The sequence below is a fragment of the Carassius auratus genome, unplaced genomic scaffold, assembly GCF_003368295.1.
Source record: "Carassius auratus strain Wakin unplaced genomic scaffold, ASM336829v1 scaf_tig00027642, whole genome shotgun sequence".
Taxonomy (NCBI): domain Eukaryota; kingdom Metazoa; phylum Chordata; class Actinopteri; order Cypriniformes; family Cyprinidae; genus Carassius; species Carassius auratus.
In genome coordinates this window covers 1-21,111 of record NW_020525611.1, presented here as the reverse complement: position 1 = coordinate 21,111, position 21,111 = coordinate 1, and the positions used below count along the sequence as shown (strand labels likewise).

Here is a 21,111-nt window from a genome sequence, read left to right as displayed (position 1 = left end):
GGCTATAGTCATGTGACCGGCAGATTTTACATTATGTTTCGGCCATTTAGTTGACGCCATTATGCACAGCGACTTGGAATGAGGTCCTTTCAATGCGAGACTGAGGAAGAAGACACATTACCATCTTTAAAAGCACTTCACTGCCATTTCTCTTCAACTGATAAAGAACGAGGTGTGAAAGAAATGAATAGGCCGCTTGGTGATGCAAAGCAGATACCGTAGCTCTTACAAGAAGTTTCATACAAACACACCCACACATTCACTCGAAGGGAATATGATCGATGCTACGTTTTCTGTTTTTCACAAGAGTGTTCCAGTGCATTCATCCGCCACACAATCAACTGCTCACACTGATGGATCGAGATCATGGCTGTGTGTATTTGTTGGAAATAGAGAAAGTACAGTCTTTTAGTTAGGCTCACTGAAGGACAAGGCACACAAATGAAAATATGTGAGCTGGTAAGAGAGCCAATCACAGAAGTGCTTTCATCGCCCTCTGGCCACTCCTGACCTCTTGACCCTGGCCATGACCCGTTAGACCAAAGGTTACCCTCAGGGGTCAAAAAGGATCACAGGCGAGCAGGACCAAGCGTTGTCGCCATGGAAACCACTGGAGATAGATGAGGATAGGGAGGTAGAGGGGAGATCATGGTGCTTGCCAAGGTCCTCTTTGTTTCATTGTCCAGTGGTTTTGTTGGTTTAGGATCCCCCTGCTGGACAGAAACAGTTGGATTAAGGTTGAAAACTGAATCAGAAGGTCATTCGTTGCAGTTTATGTTTTTCAGGTACATTGTCAGTTAGATTGTTTTCTTGATTAGGCCTCGTGATACGGTGAGAAGAACTGGTTTTGAGATGAATGCACCACTAACACATAAGTGTGGTGTAGTTTCATTTTATTTATAAGCGTACGTACATTATTTCCTGTGAACGCGCGAGACTTCCGGTTCTTCTAAATAACAAGAATAACAAGGAGCAGCAGTAGGCTCAATGTTTAAAACTATTTTGCGCCACAAAGTTTTTATTATTATTATTATTAATCCTATAATACATTTAATTAACACATTAACAAACATCTATTTGAAACATCAAGCAGCATAACGAACTTTTGTATAGATAAATGGAAATGGCTCGCTCTTTAGTTAAAAATACGGTGACTATTAAATCCTGTGAGTACAAGGTAAGTGAGATTATTCTGCCACCTAGTGGTTAGATTGTGTTTAGATACAATACATTCGTTACAATAGGTTTTTCCTGTCCTCATCCACTAAAACGAAGCTGAAAGATTCCAGTGCCAACAAGAGCATCCAAAACAATGATACATTCACCACAATTGTCATCCTGACTGGAACTTGTCCAGCTAAATTAAAAAAAAAAGGCTTCTCCATGCACTGTATGTTAGTGAACAATCTGTTGCAACAAGTTTGGAATCCAAAACAACAACAACAAACTCAGAATCCAGATCTGTACAATGGGAAGCCTTCGGTGTCTGATGATCTGGGGTAAGTCTGTCTTAACCAAACTGTGCTGACCGTGAGCCGCTGCACAGTTAATCACCAGGGAGCAGAAAGCTTTGGCACCGTAAAGGCGTTTGATCAAATCAGCTTTGGAATGCTGCATTGGACTAAAACCGAGGCCAGAATGCTTTGATCGGCCTTTGCCCCACGACTCATCTCTTCTTGCCCCACTGTCCGTTAATCAGGCCCCCGTCTCCGGCGTTAATCTCCGCCCCCCTCCAGTCCTCTCCCATGTACCTAATTAGATTAAGGGGATCAACACACCAAGCACTGCTCCACAGCTTAATGGGGTTGAGGGAACAGGCTTTTTATTCGAATGAGAAGATGAACAAGTCAGTGACACACGCATGTGGTCCTTTACCAAAGATGCAGTGAGTCAAACTTGTGTATGCACTTGCACTGTAAGCTTCATTGCTATTGTGGTGACACTGCATCATTATAGCAATGGCGTTTTATCTTAAATCCTAGACAAAATTAATTGTAAAAGGCCAATGGAAATAGACTGATATTCACTTTGTTTAAATGAGATGGAGAGAGAGACAGAGAGAGAGAGAGTGCAAACTGCAACCTGTTCAACAGCTTGTATCTTATAAGCATAAGGCACGAATATGCAAGAGTATTAACATCCCAAAGCTGTCAAAGGCAAGAGGATTAAATGCCGAGGACCAGAATTAAGCAAATTAATGCAAGAAAAGAAAGATTTGGTCAAGAAAATTTAATTAGATGGCTTTGTAAGAGTGATAATTGCTTAAAAACCTTGTTTCTTGGCTAGGCTCCCACTCCTTCTAATTATGCCTCAGAACAATTAAGCATGTATATAGCTGAAAATTGTTCTCATTAAATTTTCCCAATAAAATATATAAAAAAAATATTTTTTAACTGTTTAAATAGTATTTATAAAAATCTAAATATTCTAATAATATTTTAATGCATTTATAGGTAAACCACATACTCAGGATCTTATATAAAATATCTCAAATATAATATAAATAAAATAAATACATTTTTATTAAATAATGAAGTATTTAAATATTAAAATACTAAAAATAATAAAGATGTTTAAATCCAAACTACTTATCATTATCAGTAAATTCCTGCCATATATCATATTATAAACACACACACACACAGTTTTAAGTGTCAATTTTTTGAAATTGAGATTTATATGTTATCTGAAAGCTGAATAAATAAAAAGCTGAATAAATAAGTCTCCATTGATGTATTGTTTATTAGGATCATACAGTATTTGGCCGAGATACAATTAATTGAAAATCTGGAATCTGCAGGTGTAAAAAAATCTAAATATTGAGAAAATAAACTTATAAGTTGTCCAAATGAATGCATATTACTAATCAAAAAATTAAGTTTTAATATATTTACAGTAGGACATTGACAAAATATCTTCATGGAACATGAACTTTATTTAATATCCGAATGATTTTTGGCATAAAAGAAAAATTTATCATTTTGACCCATACAATGTATTTTTGGCTATTGCTTCAAATACACCCCAGTGACTTGACTGGTTTTGTTCCCCAAGTTCACATATACTTTCTCGAACGGTCACGATAGCTAGATTGGATTTAAATATCATTATTATTTATTATTTTACAACCGTACTCTATATATGACATTATAATTAAGACAAATGTCAAAAAAAAAATTTGGATGAGAACCCTAGATTTGTATTAAATTTAAATAATTCAAATTGTCTTCATTTTATCTTTTTGAAAGTGAAGTGGGACGAGTGCTGTCTTCCTGAAGCTGGCAGGAATTAGAGACCGAAATCATATTAGCCACTAATTATTCCAGATCCAGATGACTCACGTTGGCTCACGACCCTCTTGTGCTCGAGTTAATGCCGTTTCGAGGCTTCATCTTGCCCCACACTGGCCTGCCTCATCCCTCCCTCCATATTCTCCAGCAGCAGTGTAGGTCCTCACCCGAAGAACACTTACCAGATTACGCTGTGTGATAAGCTTCCTATTTTTCGAAACTGCATGGAGATTTATGGGATTATCTGGGTTCTTATCCCGGAGTCGGCTTTGGGCAGCCTGCCGAAATCTCTTAAAGGACTAAAGATTTGGCTTCTGAGCTCTTCTGTCTAATTATTATCTGGAGTGGCCGCGGCCGTGAAGAATGTGTTCACTTTTTACACCATGCGCAATGTGCTCCCAAAGAGATGCTCGCACACCAACACGCTTGGTGAGAAATTAAATATTTTATTACTGGTCTTAAGAATCGGTTCTGTTGCAGTCTAAGATTTCGCACTGGTCTGTTTAAGTGCACAAGGAGTTTCTATATTCCTCAAGGAGCTCATTAGTTAAAACTCTAAAAGCATTTTTTTCAAATTAATTTTATTTGACTTAATATTTGGTTTGTTTATTCCAGGTTGTGTATATAATGCTGATTTACACCAAAAAGTATTGAGGCACTAACAATGGAAGTAAAAACTGTAGTAATAAACATTAGGTCACAATATTCTTCTGAACCTGGAATATTCCTTTAAGAAAATGCAATGAATAAAAAAAAAAAAATCCAACACTTTGTAAATACTTCCCAAATTTATTTATTTTCATTTTACGAACAGTTTTGAACTTGGCTTACAAAATATATACAATTCATTTTCCAACACATTTGAGTGTGGATGCGGTCATATCAGTCCGTGAAGGGGCGGTCTGCGGTGTGTCTGAAGCGCTGCCCAGTTCCAGTACACTCCGGGAGAGAAGCTTATCAATGGGTGCGTCGGTGGACAACACCAACATGGTGAGCGTTTCAGGTGGCCGAGGCTTTGGTAATGCGCAGGTAGAGCGAAGGGGAGCTGTCCTGTCACTCTGCGGATCCTTCTCCGGGCCCGTCGCCGGTGGTAGTCCCCGTTAGAGAAGTCTTGAAAGTTGGCTGGATGAATAGCCCAGAAATGGCCCTTGCCATTATCACTGCGACCGGCTTTGATGAAGCACTCGTTCAAAGAAAGATTGTGTCTGACGCTGTTTCTCCAGTTCTTGTCCTGTTTAAAGAGTAGAGAATGTGAATCCGGACTCAACTGAAAGTCAAAGATACTTTGACTTAATAATTGAGTAGGACTACAATATTTCGCGAATCTGACCAACATTTTGATGTCACGACTCTCAAATTCACCTGAAGGCAAAACTTTTGTTTTTACAGATAAAATCCATATTATGTAAGATTTCACCACATTGTGGGATTCAGAATCTTAATGTTAAATCCTGTGACCGATAAAGATCCAAATATAAGGCTTTGTCAGATCGCAAATTCAAAATGTTTGTTCTAGTTGGTTTCGTTTTCTTTCTTTGTGCAGTAGGTCTTCTGAAGAAGCGCTTTGCCAATTCTGAACGTTTTTGTAGAGTTTTGAGCACTTCAAACAATGTTTAAATATTGTATTCAAGAGCTACTGTTTGGTTAAATACAAATGGGAAGTAATGGGAAGAAGTCCCAAGGATGTCACTAAGAAGTATGTTGGTGAACATCTTAAAAATCTTTGACTTTTTGACAGATTTGTGACGAATTACTCAACCTAACCACAACTTCCAGACAGGACTCTAATTGCTTTGATGAAGATACAGTACCTTGCTTTTGAAGTAAGGATAGTGATCCATGATCCACTGGTAAATATCACACAACAGGAGCTTCTTTTCATCTGAATCCAGGATGGCCATGGAAATGAGGGCGATGTAGGACTGCGCTGGCTTCTCATCCGTTCCTTCACTCTTCAGATTTGTCTTTTCGTGTTCCTCTTCACATCCGTTGTCTTCATTTTCCTGGTCCTCTGATTTTTCGCTACTCTGTTCCGAGAGAGTTTCGTTGACTGTGCTTTGAAGACCTTCGGATGGAGGGCTATCGTCCTCTGGTTCTGGCCTCTCATCGTTGCGTCCTTTGTTGTACAAAAGATAGTCAATAGTGAACTGAAGTCCCAGTTGTTCTCGATTGCTGCGGCATGCGTTGTCCTCCATTTCTGTATTGTTAGATCTTGGAATCTGTGGCTTAGTGGTCAAAAATCCAGTTTTTGGATCCCACTTTATAACATGTTGTCCTGGTTCCAGTTTCTTTGTCTTTCCTCGTGTGTTCCGTCTTTTCAAGAAGTGCTGGTACAGATTAGTCCAACAAACGATTAATTTGGTAGCAGATGTGACGTCAGTCTCTGAGGCATGCGTGAATCGAGTAAACAGGTAAATGCGTTCGTTAAGTTGTGTGTTTGTTCGTTTAGCCACCTGTTCGGAAAAACAGCACCACCACCAGTTGCAAATCTTCCAAGAAAGCCTCCTTCTGGAAAGACTTCTCTTGCAATAACTAGAGCGTTAACGGCACTTAATTTAAATGCTCCGCATATTTAACCACCTAATTAGAAGAAAAGTGGGGTACAAGAGAGTTAGAGGCAGGGGGTCTAATTGAGGGGGATTATTTTTTATTAAACCAAGCAAATCTTTGTAATTACAAGAGATTACACAGATTAATGTATTTGATTAATGTAAATTGTCTTGGGTGGTGGCTGCAGTGATACAGCATGACCTCTTGGTGCAGTGCTTATCCTGTTTGGGTCAACTCTTTGGGGCTAACACAAAAGCATTGTGCGTTTTAGTTTACTGGAACTTCAAAATGTGAAAATATATTTTTTAACAATCAGATTTTATGCACTAATGTCAAGATAAACAGAAAATTACTAATTACGTGGTATCTATATATTTATAATAAACTATTTTTATTGTGTTAAATCTTTTAAGTTGAAGATTTAGATACTGTGCGTTACATCGCGTTACAGCAAGAGACATTTGATACTAACATTATATTTAATTCCAAACCACAAAGTTGTGTTTTTAGAGATCATTTCCCAATAAAAACAAATTAAAATAAAAAAAACCTCAATAGGACATATGTCTCTTTTTCTATTATTTTTTTTCCTATGTATTATTAGCTTTTTCTTTAGGTTGGTTTGTAAAATATAACATAATACTTTTTCAAATAATTGCACAATTTTAAACAATTATTTCTGTTAATATGAAATTCGTTTTCATCATAAAATAAATTATGATATATTATATAATATATTAATATATCATATTTATATAACATTTCAAAATATATTAATATTAATTAATGGTGAATAATAATTAACTGATTCATAATAATACTTTTTTAAAATTAAACTCAAAAATGAAAACAATAATTTTCAAATGGTTAAAAAATAACTCAATATGAAATCTTTCAAAATCAATTACAAAATATAAAATATTACAATATAAAAGTGTCTACTAAATAAAAATAATAGAACAACATAAGTACACATGTTTATGTTTATTAATATAAACATTTACATTTATATCAATAAATATAAATACTATGTTTAATACTATGTTTTTCAGTTTCTATTATCATTCATCCAACTTGCTCTTGTAGGCCTGGTGCTAATTTTACAAACTATTTTAAGATTTAAGACTCACACAAGTACTCACAGGACATTGCATAATAGTACAGCACATAACAGAAGTGAAACAGGATTATAAGGTATCTCATTATCGGTTTCAGTTTTTATATATGTAAAATACCATCTATTGTTTCTCTTTTGCTCCAGTATTTAGTTTATTTGCTTTATTTGCTTTATTGTTAAGTGTTGTACTGTAAACACTTGAACCAAGATTTTTATTCTGTATAATAAAACTTGGCAAATCAAATCTTCAGTTGTAAGATATTGTGAATTTAGATACCACATGTGAACAAGCGTGCTGTATTGGTTTCAGATGATCCAAATGAGTGCCCTTAAAGACTTTGTCAATTAGTTCATTATCTGTCTTATGAAGGTAGTGATTGGATTACATGCAAAACTGTGTTCCTGTTAAAGCCACTGTTAGTCAGCTTGTTTGTCTGCTGTTGACCTAACACTTAAGCTGCCAAATATACTACTGGAAACAATGTAATGTTCTCGCTCAAAAGGTAGGAGAGCTTGGACACGTTGGCTACAGCATATCACTATGAGTCACATGCATATTTGACTTAAAATAACTGCAAGAACACACACACACACACACACACATACACACTCCTCCTTATTATATATGCAGTCCTGTAATGGGAATCAATGGTTAATCCAAAGTTTTTTGTACAGTGCTTTTCATAATACAAATAAAGAAAAGAAAATATTATAGTGTTTTGTGGAATAGATTATAGTTGTTGTTGGTCTTTTCTCAAGAAACATGTAAATGCTTTTAATGTGTGATTTGTATGTGCCTTTAACGCAGTTCCAACCCGCAAAGATAATGCTGCTGAATTTTAATATATAAATATTTCATATTCATCATACTTGTATTTTGTTTTATGTTGTTTGTTTTCAAACTAGATTTTTTGCTTGGGTAAACTGAAGTATCATTTATTTTACTTTAAATATATTTACACATTTAGAAATTTTGTTACTTCTCTTCATTGCTATTTATGTCTGATTAGAAAAGTAAGCACAATGGTCTCTTTTCAATCGCTCTTTTTTTTTTATAAGTGCATGTACAATTCATTAATGTTTTCTGAAACTGAATAAAGAGCGATATAAAAATAAGTTGAAAATGTATATTTACATGCAAAAATCCAACAGAAAAGTTATAATAAACTATTTTTTTAACTATTAAAATTGCTATTGATAAAAAATGAATAAACACTCACAATTAAACAATGTTTTACTGAAAATAGCCTACATAATCATGTTTTTCCACCTGCCTAAATGCAAAACGCAACAGGTTCTGTAGCTTTAACAGATCTTCCCTTAAAAACACTCTGAAATTCGTCCCACAAGAAGTGAGTTAACATGGATTTTATGGAAGAACAGGTGGAATAGAATCACTGTCAGCTTTACGGATCAATGTCTTAAATAACCCTGGGGTAGACTTTTGCTGGAGCCAAACCTAATTTGGTTACTTCATCTGTATTGCTAGCTTGTGATTGAGCAAATTGTCATCCTATATTAGTAAATCTATACATTTCACTTGTTGCCGTCGGTTGTATTTTTTTATTTGACTTCTTGAAACTTTAAAACCACATTTAAAGACGACTTTTGTGAAGTCGTTCAGAGGCAAACCATTGTTGGACAGCAGCGCCATCTTCTGCCAAACCTGAACACGTGGTTTCCTCAAAGAAAGAGTTTCACCAATAATTAAAGTTCGTTCATCTTTTAATGAGCTTACGTTGTTTAAAAACCCAACTTTCTTTCTTGAGTGAGACACAAAAAAGGAAATGTAGGAATACTCCGTCACCCATTCACTTTCATAGTATGATTTTCTGTACAATGAAAGTGAAAGGAATGAGGATGTAATTCTGCTTAACATCTCCATTTGTGTTTCACGGAAGAAAGAAAGATATACGGGTTTGATTCAACAAGTAGGGCTAAACTTGCTTTCCCTAAAAAAATATAATAAAACAAAAATAGTATGAGGTTACAGTGACTTGTGGATACAGGTTCATCATGATAAAAAGGCTATTATTTTGTATTAATATATGTATACTATATTAATCGTTGGTTTATTAGCGTGTGTAAGGAACAATGTACCTGTTTATTTCCCAGTTCTGACTTATTTTTAGCTCAGTTATTGACCTCAAACATGCTCCGATCCCCTCCCCCACCACACACAATAAAGAAAAACACGGGCTGGAGTTTCCTGGGGATTGTGGATTCAGACTCGTGTGGATTTTCCAGACCGGTAAACCCAAATGTCCTCAAGGAACAAGTGTGTTCGTTGTAATATATTTAACAATAGATAGTTAATATACGTCGAAGTTGTTTTAATGTGCTTCTGTAATCATTTTAGGGCTGAAAATACACAAAGCATTCAGAGCTCGATATCGTGGTTTTTTACAAATCGTGAAGTGGATTTTCCCGCGCGGAATGGATCGAGGGGAGCCATGCGCTCCTGTTCCACTTGTCGCGGGAAACCCACCTCTAGCATTACATCTGAATGCAAAACACAATGTGCTTTCGCTCTCGCGCCAGACTATTAAAGTGGGCAAATGAAACTGTGAAGTTAAGGCGACGGTGGGTAGGTTTCCAAGCACCAGAGGCCTATCAAAAAAGGATAGACCTTGCCTCAAACTCTCTTTTTTTTATGTACTGTCCCTTTTAAAGCTCGCCGTCATGCCTCTTCGCAGACGACCCCGCCTACTTATGGAGAATCCGTCGTGCTGATTGGACAACGGCGGCGGTCTCTGAACGCCTTCTTGGCTTCTCATTGGCCAGCCGCTGCCTTTCGCTCCAGGCTCTCGCGGGGCTGCTGTGCGAAGATGGCGGCCGAACTGGTAGAAGCGATGGTGAGTAGATGAGATTTGTAAAAATAGTGAAAGTAAAAGGGACCCGGCGAGTCAGACGCGGTGCTAATTAAAACAACTTGAGTTCAGTTACATACTGTTGTATTCTGTGCTCATTCAGGATAAGTGGCAGTCTGTAAAAGTGTGTTGGCAATTTGTCTGTGTGTATATGTGAATGGTAGGGTCTCAAAATCCAGTGAGCTGTCTATGTATCCAACATATTTGGCGCGTTCTAACGTTAAATTCGAATTTCTGAACGTTCTGAATGTACATTTGGTGTCCAAAACGCAGTTTGGCTAGACAGCCCACCAGGCTTTGAGACCAAATCTAGGGTGTCTGTGTGTATGTGCGCGCGCGCGCGCGCGAGAGCGCACTGCCTGTGGAAATTAATGATTAGTCTGCACAATGCAAAATAACAAAACTCGCTCTCTCTTTTCATATCCCAAGTGCATTTCTTCCATGTATCTGTTAAAATAAACTCAATCCCACACTTTCCAGTGCTGTAAGTTAATGTTAAGCTATATATCCACATGCACAATTGATGCATGTGGGTTGCTAGAAAAGATAAATCATTTTCGTTTGCGCAATATCGTTTTATTACTGAACACCGGCATGTACTCGCATCCATGATGATATTCATTACTACAGCATGTTTATGAGTGTGCTCTGACTCTCCTACTCTCTTATTTTAGCTGTTTTGCTGAACTGATTCCTGTGTAGTGTTTATATGGACAGTGTCACTGGCCTGCATGGGTTCAGTCATGGTGAACTAGAGATTGAGCTCATTTAGAAGCTTGAGGATTGGTTTGCCATTGCATTTGGAAAGTCAAAGCAATATAAACAACTTTGTAAAAGTATTCAGGATTTTTAGTAGTTTTTAAATTTTAGTGGATTCTGTCACTTGAAGCAACTTTATGTACACATACTATAGAGAAGACGAATATTTGTTGCGGAAGTTATGTACAATAAACATTTTAATTGGAATTTATGGCTGTTAGTGCGTCTATTTAGACTGAATAATCGCATACACCAGTGGGACAGTGCTTTTGTGTTTTTTGAGGTGTTGTAATTTGAAAAGACTAATGGCCAACCAAGAAGATTCCAACCAACTAATAAGACATTCAACTACAACCCCCACCCCAACCCTTTGATTGATAACCCAGATATTGAACTCTAATTCCTTTTCCCGTTTCTCATTCCCTTGGGTTGTTTTGTCTCTTCAGAACATGGTGAAGAGTTTCCGGGTGTCTGATCTGCAGACGCTGCTGGCCTCAATGGGCCGCAGTAAAAGCGGATTGAAGCAGGACTTAGTGGGAAGAGCTCTTAGGCTTGTGCAGACCGAATACAGTCCGGAGCTGCTAAAGAACGTTCGACAGCTCTACGAGACGCGCTTCCCCAAATCCTCGGCCTGGCTGGCGGCCCGGCGGCCTGAGTCCGTGCCCGTAAACTACCCTGCCCTTAACTCCTCGCCCAGAGGCACAGCCCAGGGCACAGACTACCTCAACAACATCCCCAAGCCAGTGCCGCCTCCTGCAGCAGAAGTCAAATTGGTGCCGCTGCCATTCTACCACAACCTAGAAACACTGCTGCCACCCACAGAACTGAGTGAGTCACATTAGCATAAATCAATAATAGCTCAATTATAATAGGTGTTTCTAGCCGATGAGAAGGAAATCCCATGAGCTAATTCTGTTTTTGCCACTCTTTGCAGTCGCTCAGAACAGCGAGAAGCTGCAAGAGAGTCATTGCGTGTTTGAGTTGACACAAAGTCAAGTGGAACAGATCCGGAACTCCAGGTATGAAATGTACAAGTCATCGTGCTAATTGGTGGATTTATTTAGCAGTCAATCGATGGGCGATAATAAGAATGCTGATGTTTAGGAAATCAGGGTGTATTGTTAATATATACGTAATGTAATTTAATGACAGATAATGAGCAGGCCTGTGTGGATGATGAGTGTGCAGAACAGATGTTCACAGATGCCCAACATTCACGTTTCAACATGGCCTCACTTTTTCTTTCGTTTATTATTTTGGCTACGCTTATTTATAATGAAACGTAACTTAAGTATGAGGTTTTAAAAATAGATATACAACTTTATATAAAAAAAAGGAAATTTATACTTGTATATTCTTTGCAAGAAAAAGGTCTATTTTTTAATTAGCATTAACAACTTGAAATGATACAGCTGTAAAGTCAAATATTTATGCTAGAAGTTTCAGTAAGAATATATATATTTTTTAAAATTCACGATTAATTCCATTTGAGACAATCCCACAGTTTTTTAAATATACCATTATTATTTATTGGCAATTACTTATCTCAAAATATCCAAATATCAGTCAATGAGTCTGAGTGATAATATCAGTCAATGAGTACCTGCCTAATTTTTTATTTTTTATTTTTTTTATAAATACAAAAGAATATAAAGCATCTTTAATTGTATTTATTGTACCTATTCATGCACAGTGAACTTCGCCCAGGAATGAAATCAGTTCAAGTGGTTCTCAGGTACGTCATTCAGCTAAATCATGTCTGTACATCACGTTTTGGTGTCGAGATGCATTTATTGCATGCTAACATGTCCTGTTCTTCTCCTAGAATCTGCTACACAGACTCTATCGGCGTTCAGGAGGACCAGTATCCTCCCAATATTGCTGTGAAAGTGAATCAGTCCTACTGTCATGTACCGGTAAGTGTTGTGAATTAGATTAGGCTGAAAGAACAGGGAGTGTGGTGGTTTCACCACTCCGGATGATCGTAAATCGCTTTATATAAACAAAACATTTAAGCATTTTCTCAGCATCACATAAGCAGTAGACCAGCATTATTTCAAAAATTAGAATTAACTTTAGAAATGCGTCTGTTGTGGGTTAAATGTTTTTTTTTTTTTTTTTAAATGTTGTAAATTATGAATTTGATTGTTTATATTTCTTCTTTTTGTTCAGGGTTACTATCCCTCCAATAAACCGGGTGTTGAGCCACGTCGGCCCTGTCGACCCGTCAACATCACGCCATGGTTACACCTCTCCACTGCCACTAACAGAGTCACCATCACATGGGGCAACTTTGGAAAGGTACAGACACTTCATACAAAGAGCTATCGGTATTGATGACTGAACACGTTAGATGAAGTTGAGTGTGTTGTTGCTCACCACTGTGTTTTGGATGCAGCGGTACTCGGTGGCTGTGTACCTGGTGAGGGTGTTCACATCTGGAGAGCTCTTCAACCAGCTGAAGCATTGCTCAGTCGAGAGCGCCGATCGTTGTCGCGAACGCAGTGAGTTTCTCATCTTGACCAAACATTACATGATCAGTGGTTACACTTGAAACCTTGTAAGTGAAACAAACAAACAAACAAACAAAAAGTTGAAATCATTTGCATATGTTTTTTTTTTTTTTTAGCATTTTCAGGCTTTAAATAAAATTATTAATTAACAAAAGAAGTGGTATACTGTAATAGTTCCTTGCTTTCACAACCTTCAGTTATTAATGTTTTTCATAAAGGAACCTTTAAACCATTTGCTATATGGCAGTTTAAATTCCTGCTAAAGAGTCAGGTTATATATAAACACTAAACCCTATTTATTTGAATAATGCATTCAAAACTGTGGGATCAGCATGGTGTTTTTTTTTTTAGTTTTTTAAAAAAAAAAGAAATTAATACTTTTGTTCTGTTGTTGTGCACTTTCTGCACAAAAAACAAACATAGAATAGTTTTTAGCATAGATGATATAAAATGTTAAAGCAGCAAATCAGCATATTAGATGATTTCTGAAGGATAATGTTAAACTGAAGACTGGAGTAATGATACTGAAAAATCAGGAATACAGAAATAAATAACATTACAACAAAATATATTAAAATTGAAAACTTCACATTTTATTTAAATATTTTGCAATATTTATTTTTAATTGTATGAATATGAATATGAAGAGGTTTTGCAAACATGTAACTGTATATATACATTTTCATGAATCATTCTGTATTTTTTTTAGTTCTTTTTTAATCAAAACAAGTCAACTGCTGTTTGATATTAATTTGAATGCAGGATAAAAAAACATGATTATTGAACATGAATGCTTCATATACACTTGGCATAACATTTATATTGAAACATTTTTATTTGTATGTACACAGTTCAAGACAAGTTACGCTTTGATCCTGAAAGTGAGATTGCTACTACAGGACTGCGAGTGTCCCTCATCTGTCCTGTAAGTGTCCTGTTGTCCTTAGCTGCTCTTTCACCAAAATAACCTGGAACAATTTGTCCCAGGGACTCCACCCCTCCTAACCTAGACCTGTTACAGTCTTTGTTTCCACCGCAGTCTAAAATACTGAAAAGACTAGGCAAATAGTCTGGTGACGTAGGTCTCAATAACCAAGTATGCAAATTTCTGACTTGTATCCTCGGGCTGAGGTAAGTCTGGTAATTCTGCAAACAGCCGCGTAGGCTACTTGATTACATCAGTCAACTCGCCTTGGCTACTGCAATTTTCCTCATTGTATTTACAGTAAGATGAAATGTAAAGTGGCGTTTTTGCTAAGGTCGCCACTTGCAACCTGGGGTCTCATTTCTAAACGTTGCGTATGCACAAAATAGGCATAGAAATTGGGTACGCAATTTTTTTACGCACACAATTGGGATTTATAAAAAATAAACTTGGCGTAAATATGTACACACTGAACGGACATTATAAACCATGCGTACAAACTCTTTCATGGAGTGAGAAAATTAATGAAGTAAAAATGACTTTAAACTCTGTTTTCATGTCGATATACACATTTACATTAAATACTCCACTCACATTAAAAGAGATTAACACTGAAATTACATAATTTTACTAACAACATAATTGCATAATTTCACTAACAAACAATTTTCCTGTGAGATGTAATTTTTTGTTAAAGCAAGGAATGCTATAGGTGTACAATAATTAATCTTTAAACTAAAGTATAGATCACATATAATAGGAAATATTTTAGCGAGAACAATGATCGATGATGCGCACTTTGATATTATGACGGACACTGTTGGATTACTGTACAACCACAGCTGCACGGAGGCATTAATGTCGTGTAAAGTCATCTCTACAGTATTATGAAAAATTCCACTATATTTGAAGGACAGAAGGAGAAAGGAGAAAACGGTAAGATTTGCATGTTTCCTTTTTTACAATACTTTGTCCGTGATGCGCCGTATCAGACAATACACTGCAATAAATATGCCTTTATCTGTTTCCACTAAAATAGCTAAAATATGTTTATCTTATCAGCAAAACTGCATACATTTAAAATAATCTAAATTCTATTTGGCCAGTGTAAAAGAATGAGATCTAAAATATCTGAGAACTATTTGAAACTGTCTTTGTGTTAAACATGGTGTCACATGCATGGGAATTCGCATGGAAATGATATGCAGAGGTTATGCATAGTAAAACAAGGCATTGTAAGCTCCATATATGGTGATTTTGGGGAGGAGATGAGGCGGAAATGAACGTACGCACAATCTTCCCCTGATTGGGATTTATATAGAGATTTTTGCGCAGGTTCTGGCATGCGCATGGTTTTATAAATCGGAAAACTTTTGGGCGTACGCAAAATCTAGCTGTTGTGCCAACGTAAAATTTTAGGATGTAATCTATGGAGAGTTTTATAAATGAGACCCCAGGCCTATATATTTACATGTTATAACTTAAAATTAGCATGTAATGCCTTTTTTCCTTATTGTTTTGCGATCACACCATTTGCTATGTTCACGTATTAAACCAAAACAATGCTCATCAAAGTTTTAAAGGAAAAACAGTCCTCCTCTCTGATAAACCTCATCAGTTTAGCAGCGCGCAAGAGAACGAAATGACGTAAGAAGTGAACAGAAAAGCAGCGTCTATACTTGAACAAACTACAACAGATAAAGCTGTCCACTGTGTGGATATTGGCAATATCGTTAACAATTCTCGTTTCTAATCATAATATGGCTTCTTATCAAGATCTTAGGTCTTTGCTGTGTTCTGTTAATACGTAGACTTCATTATTTGAAGTGCACTTGCCGTCCAGTAATCACAAAAAGCTTTGTTTTCAATAAACAAAGTATCTGCTTTAAAATGATTCAAAATTAATTGAAATGCAAACAATAAATACATTTTTTTTGCCGCTATTTAATGCGGCAGGCACGAACGCTTTAGCTTCTCAGTTCAAGCGTCAAGTAACCCGTTGAATCCTTCTCTTTACTACTAGAGTACATCAAAATGTAGGCTATTTTGTAAGAGAGCCTACAGTACAAATGACTGAAATGTCTCCTGTAAAAGCTAATTCGGTGTTTCAAACTGAGGAAAAATGGAAAGCTTGTAAACCTAATATACATTTACCTCAGAATTACCATTCGGTGTCCATAAGCTCATCAGTCAGCTAGAAAAATAACTATAAAGAGGAGCATTTTGCTATGTTTATGCGTTTGCATTTGATTTTTTTTTTTACTTAAAAGTGTGAAAGACATACACTCTTAAAAATAAAGGTGCTTAAAATGTTCTTCACAGAACCATTTTTGGTTCCACAAAGAACCATTCAGTTCTTTAAAAAAACCATCTCTTTCTCAACTTTTTATAATCTGAAGAACGTTCTTTCGCCACAAAGAAACTTTTGTGTAACGTATTTGGACGAAAAGTACATCTTAACAAACACTTGACAATCCACACTGGAGAATGTAGTTCTTGATGTTAAAGGTTCTTTATGAAACCATTTAGGAAAAAAATTCCCGAACCTTTGAAAAAGTACGATCTCGCCAGCAGGGAATCTCTGAGGGGAAAATCTTTAACTGGAACTTTATTTAGATCCTGGGTCCTGCGGTGGAAACATACAGAGTACCGGCCCAAAGTCCCTAGTTCCTGGGGAATATTCCTGCGGTGGAAACGGGGCTTTTTATGTGGAATGAGATTTGGATCTAATTCGTGTCTTTTCAATGCAGCTGGTAAAGATGAGACTTGGAGTGCCATGTCGAGTGCTCACCTGCGCCCACCTGCAGTGTTTCGACGCTGTCTTCTTTCTGCAAATGAACGAAAAGAAACCCACATGGACCTGCCCTGTTTGCGACAAACCTGCGCCCTTTGAGCTTCTAACTATTGATGGGTAAGGCACCGTTACTCGGATCCCTTGTTTCTAACAGACTCTGGAAGTAAAACTCACCAAATGTGACTCATTTCAGGTTGCTGTCTGAGATCCTTAAAGAGACGCCGGAGGATGTGGAGGAGATCGAGTATTTGACTGATGGCTCATGGAGGCCAATCAGGGACGACAAAGAGAAGGAAAGAGAGCGGGAAAACAGCCGCACACCTGACTATCCTGTGGTGGATATATGTAAGAAAGTTTTCTTTCTTTTGAATATGACCCTGGACCACAAAACCTGTCATAAGGGTCCATTTTCTTGAAATGTAGATTTATATATGATCTGAAAGCTTAATTAATAAGCTTTCCATTGGTGTATGGTTCGTTATGAGAATATTTAGCCAAGATATAACTATTTGCAAAACTACGTATTGAGAAAATTGCTTTTAAAGCTGCCCAAATGAAGTCCTTAGAAATGTGTATTACTAATCAAAAATAAATTTTTAAGATATTTATGGTAGGAAATTTACAAAATATGAAAGTTATAATTTTGACCCATCCAGTGTATTTTTGGCTATTGCTACAAATATAACCATGCTTTACATTTATGCATTTAGCAGATGCTTTTATCCAAAAAGCAACTTACAGTGCATTCAGGCTATACATTTTTTTTTTTACCAGTATGAAATGCATACTATATTACTGGTTTTGTGGTCCAGGGTCACAAATTACATTTCAGCACGTTTAGCTTGCATAATATTGTATATTTTTAAGTATTTCATGAGAAATAACGGTCCTTAACTTTCATCCAAGGTGTTCCTGAGGCGAACGGCCACTCCCCAGCACACAGCGGCACAAACCAGACTGGCAAGCCTGGATCAGGTGGTGCGTCGGCAGGAAACGGCAGCACCAGCGCCGGGTCGGGAGGCGGAGTCGTGGTGGATCTGACTCTGGATGACTCATCAGATGAAGAAGGAGGGGGCGGAGCTGAGGACAGCGAGGACACAGATGACAGCCAGGACAGCCCCGCCCCTAAACGGGGCAGATATGATTATGACAAAGACCTGGTCACCGCATACTGAGGCCGGCAGGACAATAAGACTTGTTGGGGGGGTGGGATGTAGATGGGATCTGAGCCTTGGAAAGTCAAGAGACGTGTCCCTATGTCCTCTCCCAAATGCAAACACACTCATGCACGCACACAGACATGCACATTCATGCGCTGCTGACCTCTGGAGCAGTCGGGCATCACATTGACAAGCTCGTAGATGCCCTGCAAAGCCATTCCCAATCATTCACTGCATCTTAATACTGTATTCTCCCTTTAAAGACCATGGAAGAGTAACACCACCTTCAGTTCTACTCCTATCATCCTCTACTTCCTCTCCACTTTGTGTTCTGACAGGTTTAACCATCCTGGGCATTTAAGATCTTGCCAGTTTTAGTTTTATACGGAGCTGTTCAGGCCTTCAAAACATTGTGAGACAAGTCACAGTATCTCAAAAACCTTCATTCCTTCGGGCTGAGATCATCCAACCATTTGCAACCTGTTTAGAGGCGTTTTCTGTTAGTCCTCCACATAGGATGTTTATGTTAGGTGTTCGTTTTAATGATTTGGAGACATTACTGATGAAATTTCCAACTCAAATTTTTTTTTTTTGTCCATAGAAGTTGACAAGCTACCTCAGTCTAACAGCGAACTTGACCAGAGGTTTTTTTTTTTTTTTTTCAATCCCTCTTTGTTTTTCATGTGCAGCAACACTGGAGAGGCCTCATGCATTGCTCTTTATTTTGTGCTTGCCCATTTAGGCATCATATTAAAAACTGTTCTGGACTCGAGCAAAGAGTTTCTGTTCAAGTCTGTCGGTCAGCTAGTGTATACTGACTGAAATATAGAGCGCTAATCAACACTCAGTACACAAACAGAACACAAACAAAGCGAGTAAATAGTGTACGAATGTGTTATTTATGATCATTTCATGGGAAAATTGCTGTCTGTACAAGGCTGCTGGAGTCATGATTACTCAAAAGCAGAGCGATAAATGAGTTGGAAGAGAGGACAAAGTGTTGTTTTAGGTTTCTTTTAGACACGACTGTAGTGAATGATTAGGTTTATCAAGCAGGGGTTGTTGGCAAAATAGCTAAAATTGATTTGCCTGAACTTTTGTTTTTTTATTTTTATTTTTTTTCTCCTCACTTTACAATTACCATTTTTCTTCCTGAGTTAGATGAATGGCTGATTTGTTTGAGCCCATTGTCTGGAAGATGTTTGTGTTCATTTCAGCCGGTCGAGTTTGTTTTGTGGACTCCACAGCAGGCGCAGACTTGACATGCTCTTTAATTTGTCGTCAGAACATGTATTTATTGATTTAACAGTTTTTGCCTCTTATTTGAATTAAGTTTGGTGTTTTTTGTGCTTTTAATGAGGCGTTTCGCAGCAATCTCTCGTGTGTCCAGCGTGTTGCTTTGTGATGGTAGATAACGCTGTGTCCTCTCACTGTCGTACGTGCACATTCAGCCATTTCCAACAGTCCCAACACAAGGGGCTTAGTCAGGACTATGCAGACTTGACCTAAACCTCGGAAGAACTAAACTCCCGCTAAACGACCAAACACAAAAAGACACATACAGACGGCTGATCTTGAGGAGGACTCAGGGATGACGCGTTCTACTTTTTCTTCTCGGTCAAACTTGACACTCGAACCAGGTTCCAGCATCGTGTACAATATTACCTTCACCGTCAGGTCGCATAGGGCAGTCTAGGTTTCTGGTCTGGAAATTAAGATGTACTATTCAAGGCATATGAATATTGCTGTATATAGCATATTTTGGTGTCCTTCCAAGGTTTTAGAGAAAATCCTTGTATTAAGCTTACTAGTGGTCGTTTAAAAAAAAAAAATTTCTTCATACTTTTTTCAAGTAATCCTGAATCTGACTTGAATACTCAGTACTGTATCCTATCTGTGGTGGGAATTTCTCAAAATAATAATGCCACCATGAAGGGTTAAATTATTTGTGATTTGTCTTCCATCTTCTCTTCAGGATAGCCCAATTTTTTTTAGTTTCCCCCTTTGTTTCTTTATAATTCTAACGCGTAACAGTGCTGCAGTTGACCGTTTCGGCTAATAAGCCCTTAAAGTAGTATGATTCCCCTTAAACTTGACACACTTTTGTGATTTTCACATTTAAGGTAAGAAACTTCTTAAATAGACTTCCATCTTTAGAAGCCTTAGAACGATCTATTAGATGTGGATGAAATGTACATTTGCTTACAATGAGAAGATAAAAAGGATGGTGATCGATGACGAGTATTACCAGCTCAGAGATGAAGCAGGAGAGGCTGAAGAGGGTTTTTTTTTTTTGGAATGGAGGCATCCCGTCTTATTAACAGTGCTTAAGACAGACATGGGCAATGCTTGCAGTTCTTGATGTAAATGTTTTGTTTGTGTCTTTATATGTTCATATTAAAAGCCAATAAAAAATAATAATATTTTATCAAGTTTTGAATTGCCTCCAGTTGCTCCAGTGTGTGGGCACAGATTCATTGTTATTGGCTGCTCTCAACCTTCTCTGAGGGAAAATGTAAATCTGTGACCTAAAGTGGGATTTCAACAGGAGCGAATCAGTTGTCCCTGTCTGAACTGTACAAGCTCTAAAACTTGTCAATTATTGTGTGCAATTAAACTGATTTAAAATAAACGTCTTTCCAGTGATCTTTAAATCTTGGATTCAACGCCATTGATTACTTAAAGAATATTTTTAACACGTAACGTTATTCCTTAGAAATGTACAATAACATTCCCCCCCAGGACACCATCATTACGACAGTTAACTTTACTACAATAAAACAGTTTATAAGTACATAAGTATTGATGATTTAATTTGATACCAACCACATTAGAGGTATTTGCATGGGGTATAAATAAACGTCAAAGACGGTAAAAAGATTATAACTAAGTTAAATTATCTCATGTAATATATTTTACTGTATGGTCTCCTGACAAGTTATTTGTCAACTGCACAGTTTACCAGGGTTAACTAACAAAGCTCAGACTGCAGAACATTAGTAGTAAGTGTCATATTACAATAAATATGACATGAGGTGCTAAAATATTTCAGAAAATTGTATTCTTACGTTTTTTGACGACAACTTTCCTTGTGACGGGTCTTTAAAAGTGACTGTTACTAGTTCACCGCTAG

At 37.2% G+C, this 21,111-nt stretch overlaps 2 protein-coding genes and 1 long non-coding RNA gene across 4 annotated transcripts; 1 reads left to right on the top strand and 2 right to left on the bottom strand.

Annotated features, from left to right (window-relative positions):
* Positions 1 to 356: 356 nt before the first annotated feature.
* LOC113079330 (uncharacterized) lies at positions 357 to 21,111 on the bottom strand. Of its 2 annotated transcripts, none has more exons than XR_003281688.1 (3): positions 21,047 to 21,111; positions 12,966 to 13,143; positions 357 to 713 (listed from the first exon to the last, which is right to left on the bottom strand). It is a non-coding gene; the product is annotated as an uncharacterized LOC113079330 (long non-coding RNA). The 2 variants fall into 2 exon arrangements; XR_003281689.1 differs by lacking the exon at positions 21,047 to 21,111 and adding an exon at positions 16,993 to 17,154.
* Positions 4,080 to 6,110, bottom strand: LOC113079329 (forkhead box protein E4-like). Its single transcript, XM_026251582.1, has 2 exons — positions 5,102 to 6,110; positions 4,080 to 4,521 (listed from the first exon to the last, which is right to left on the bottom strand). Exons 1-2 carry the CDS (start codon positions 5,483 to 5,485, stop codon positions 4,168 to 4,170), a joined length of 738 nt encoding a protein of 245 aa, XP_026107367.1. The 5' UTR covers positions 5,486 to 6,110; the 3' UTR covers positions 4,080 to 4,167.
* On the top strand, positions 9,658 to 18,727 carry LOC113079328 (E3 SUMO-protein ligase PIAS4-like). Its single transcript, XM_026251581.1, has 11 exons — positions 9,658 to 9,812; positions 11,033 to 11,414; positions 11,521 to 11,605; positions 12,280 to 12,321; positions 12,412 to 12,502; positions 12,759 to 12,887; positions 12,985 to 13,090; positions 13,951 to 14,024; positions 16,775 to 16,935; positions 17,012 to 17,163; positions 17,725 to 18,727. Exons 1-11 carry the CDS (start codon positions 9,786 to 9,788, stop codon positions 17,991 to 17,993), a joined length of 1,518 nt encoding a protein of 505 aa, XP_026107366.1. The 5' UTR covers positions 9,658 to 9,785; the 3' UTR covers positions 17,994 to 18,727.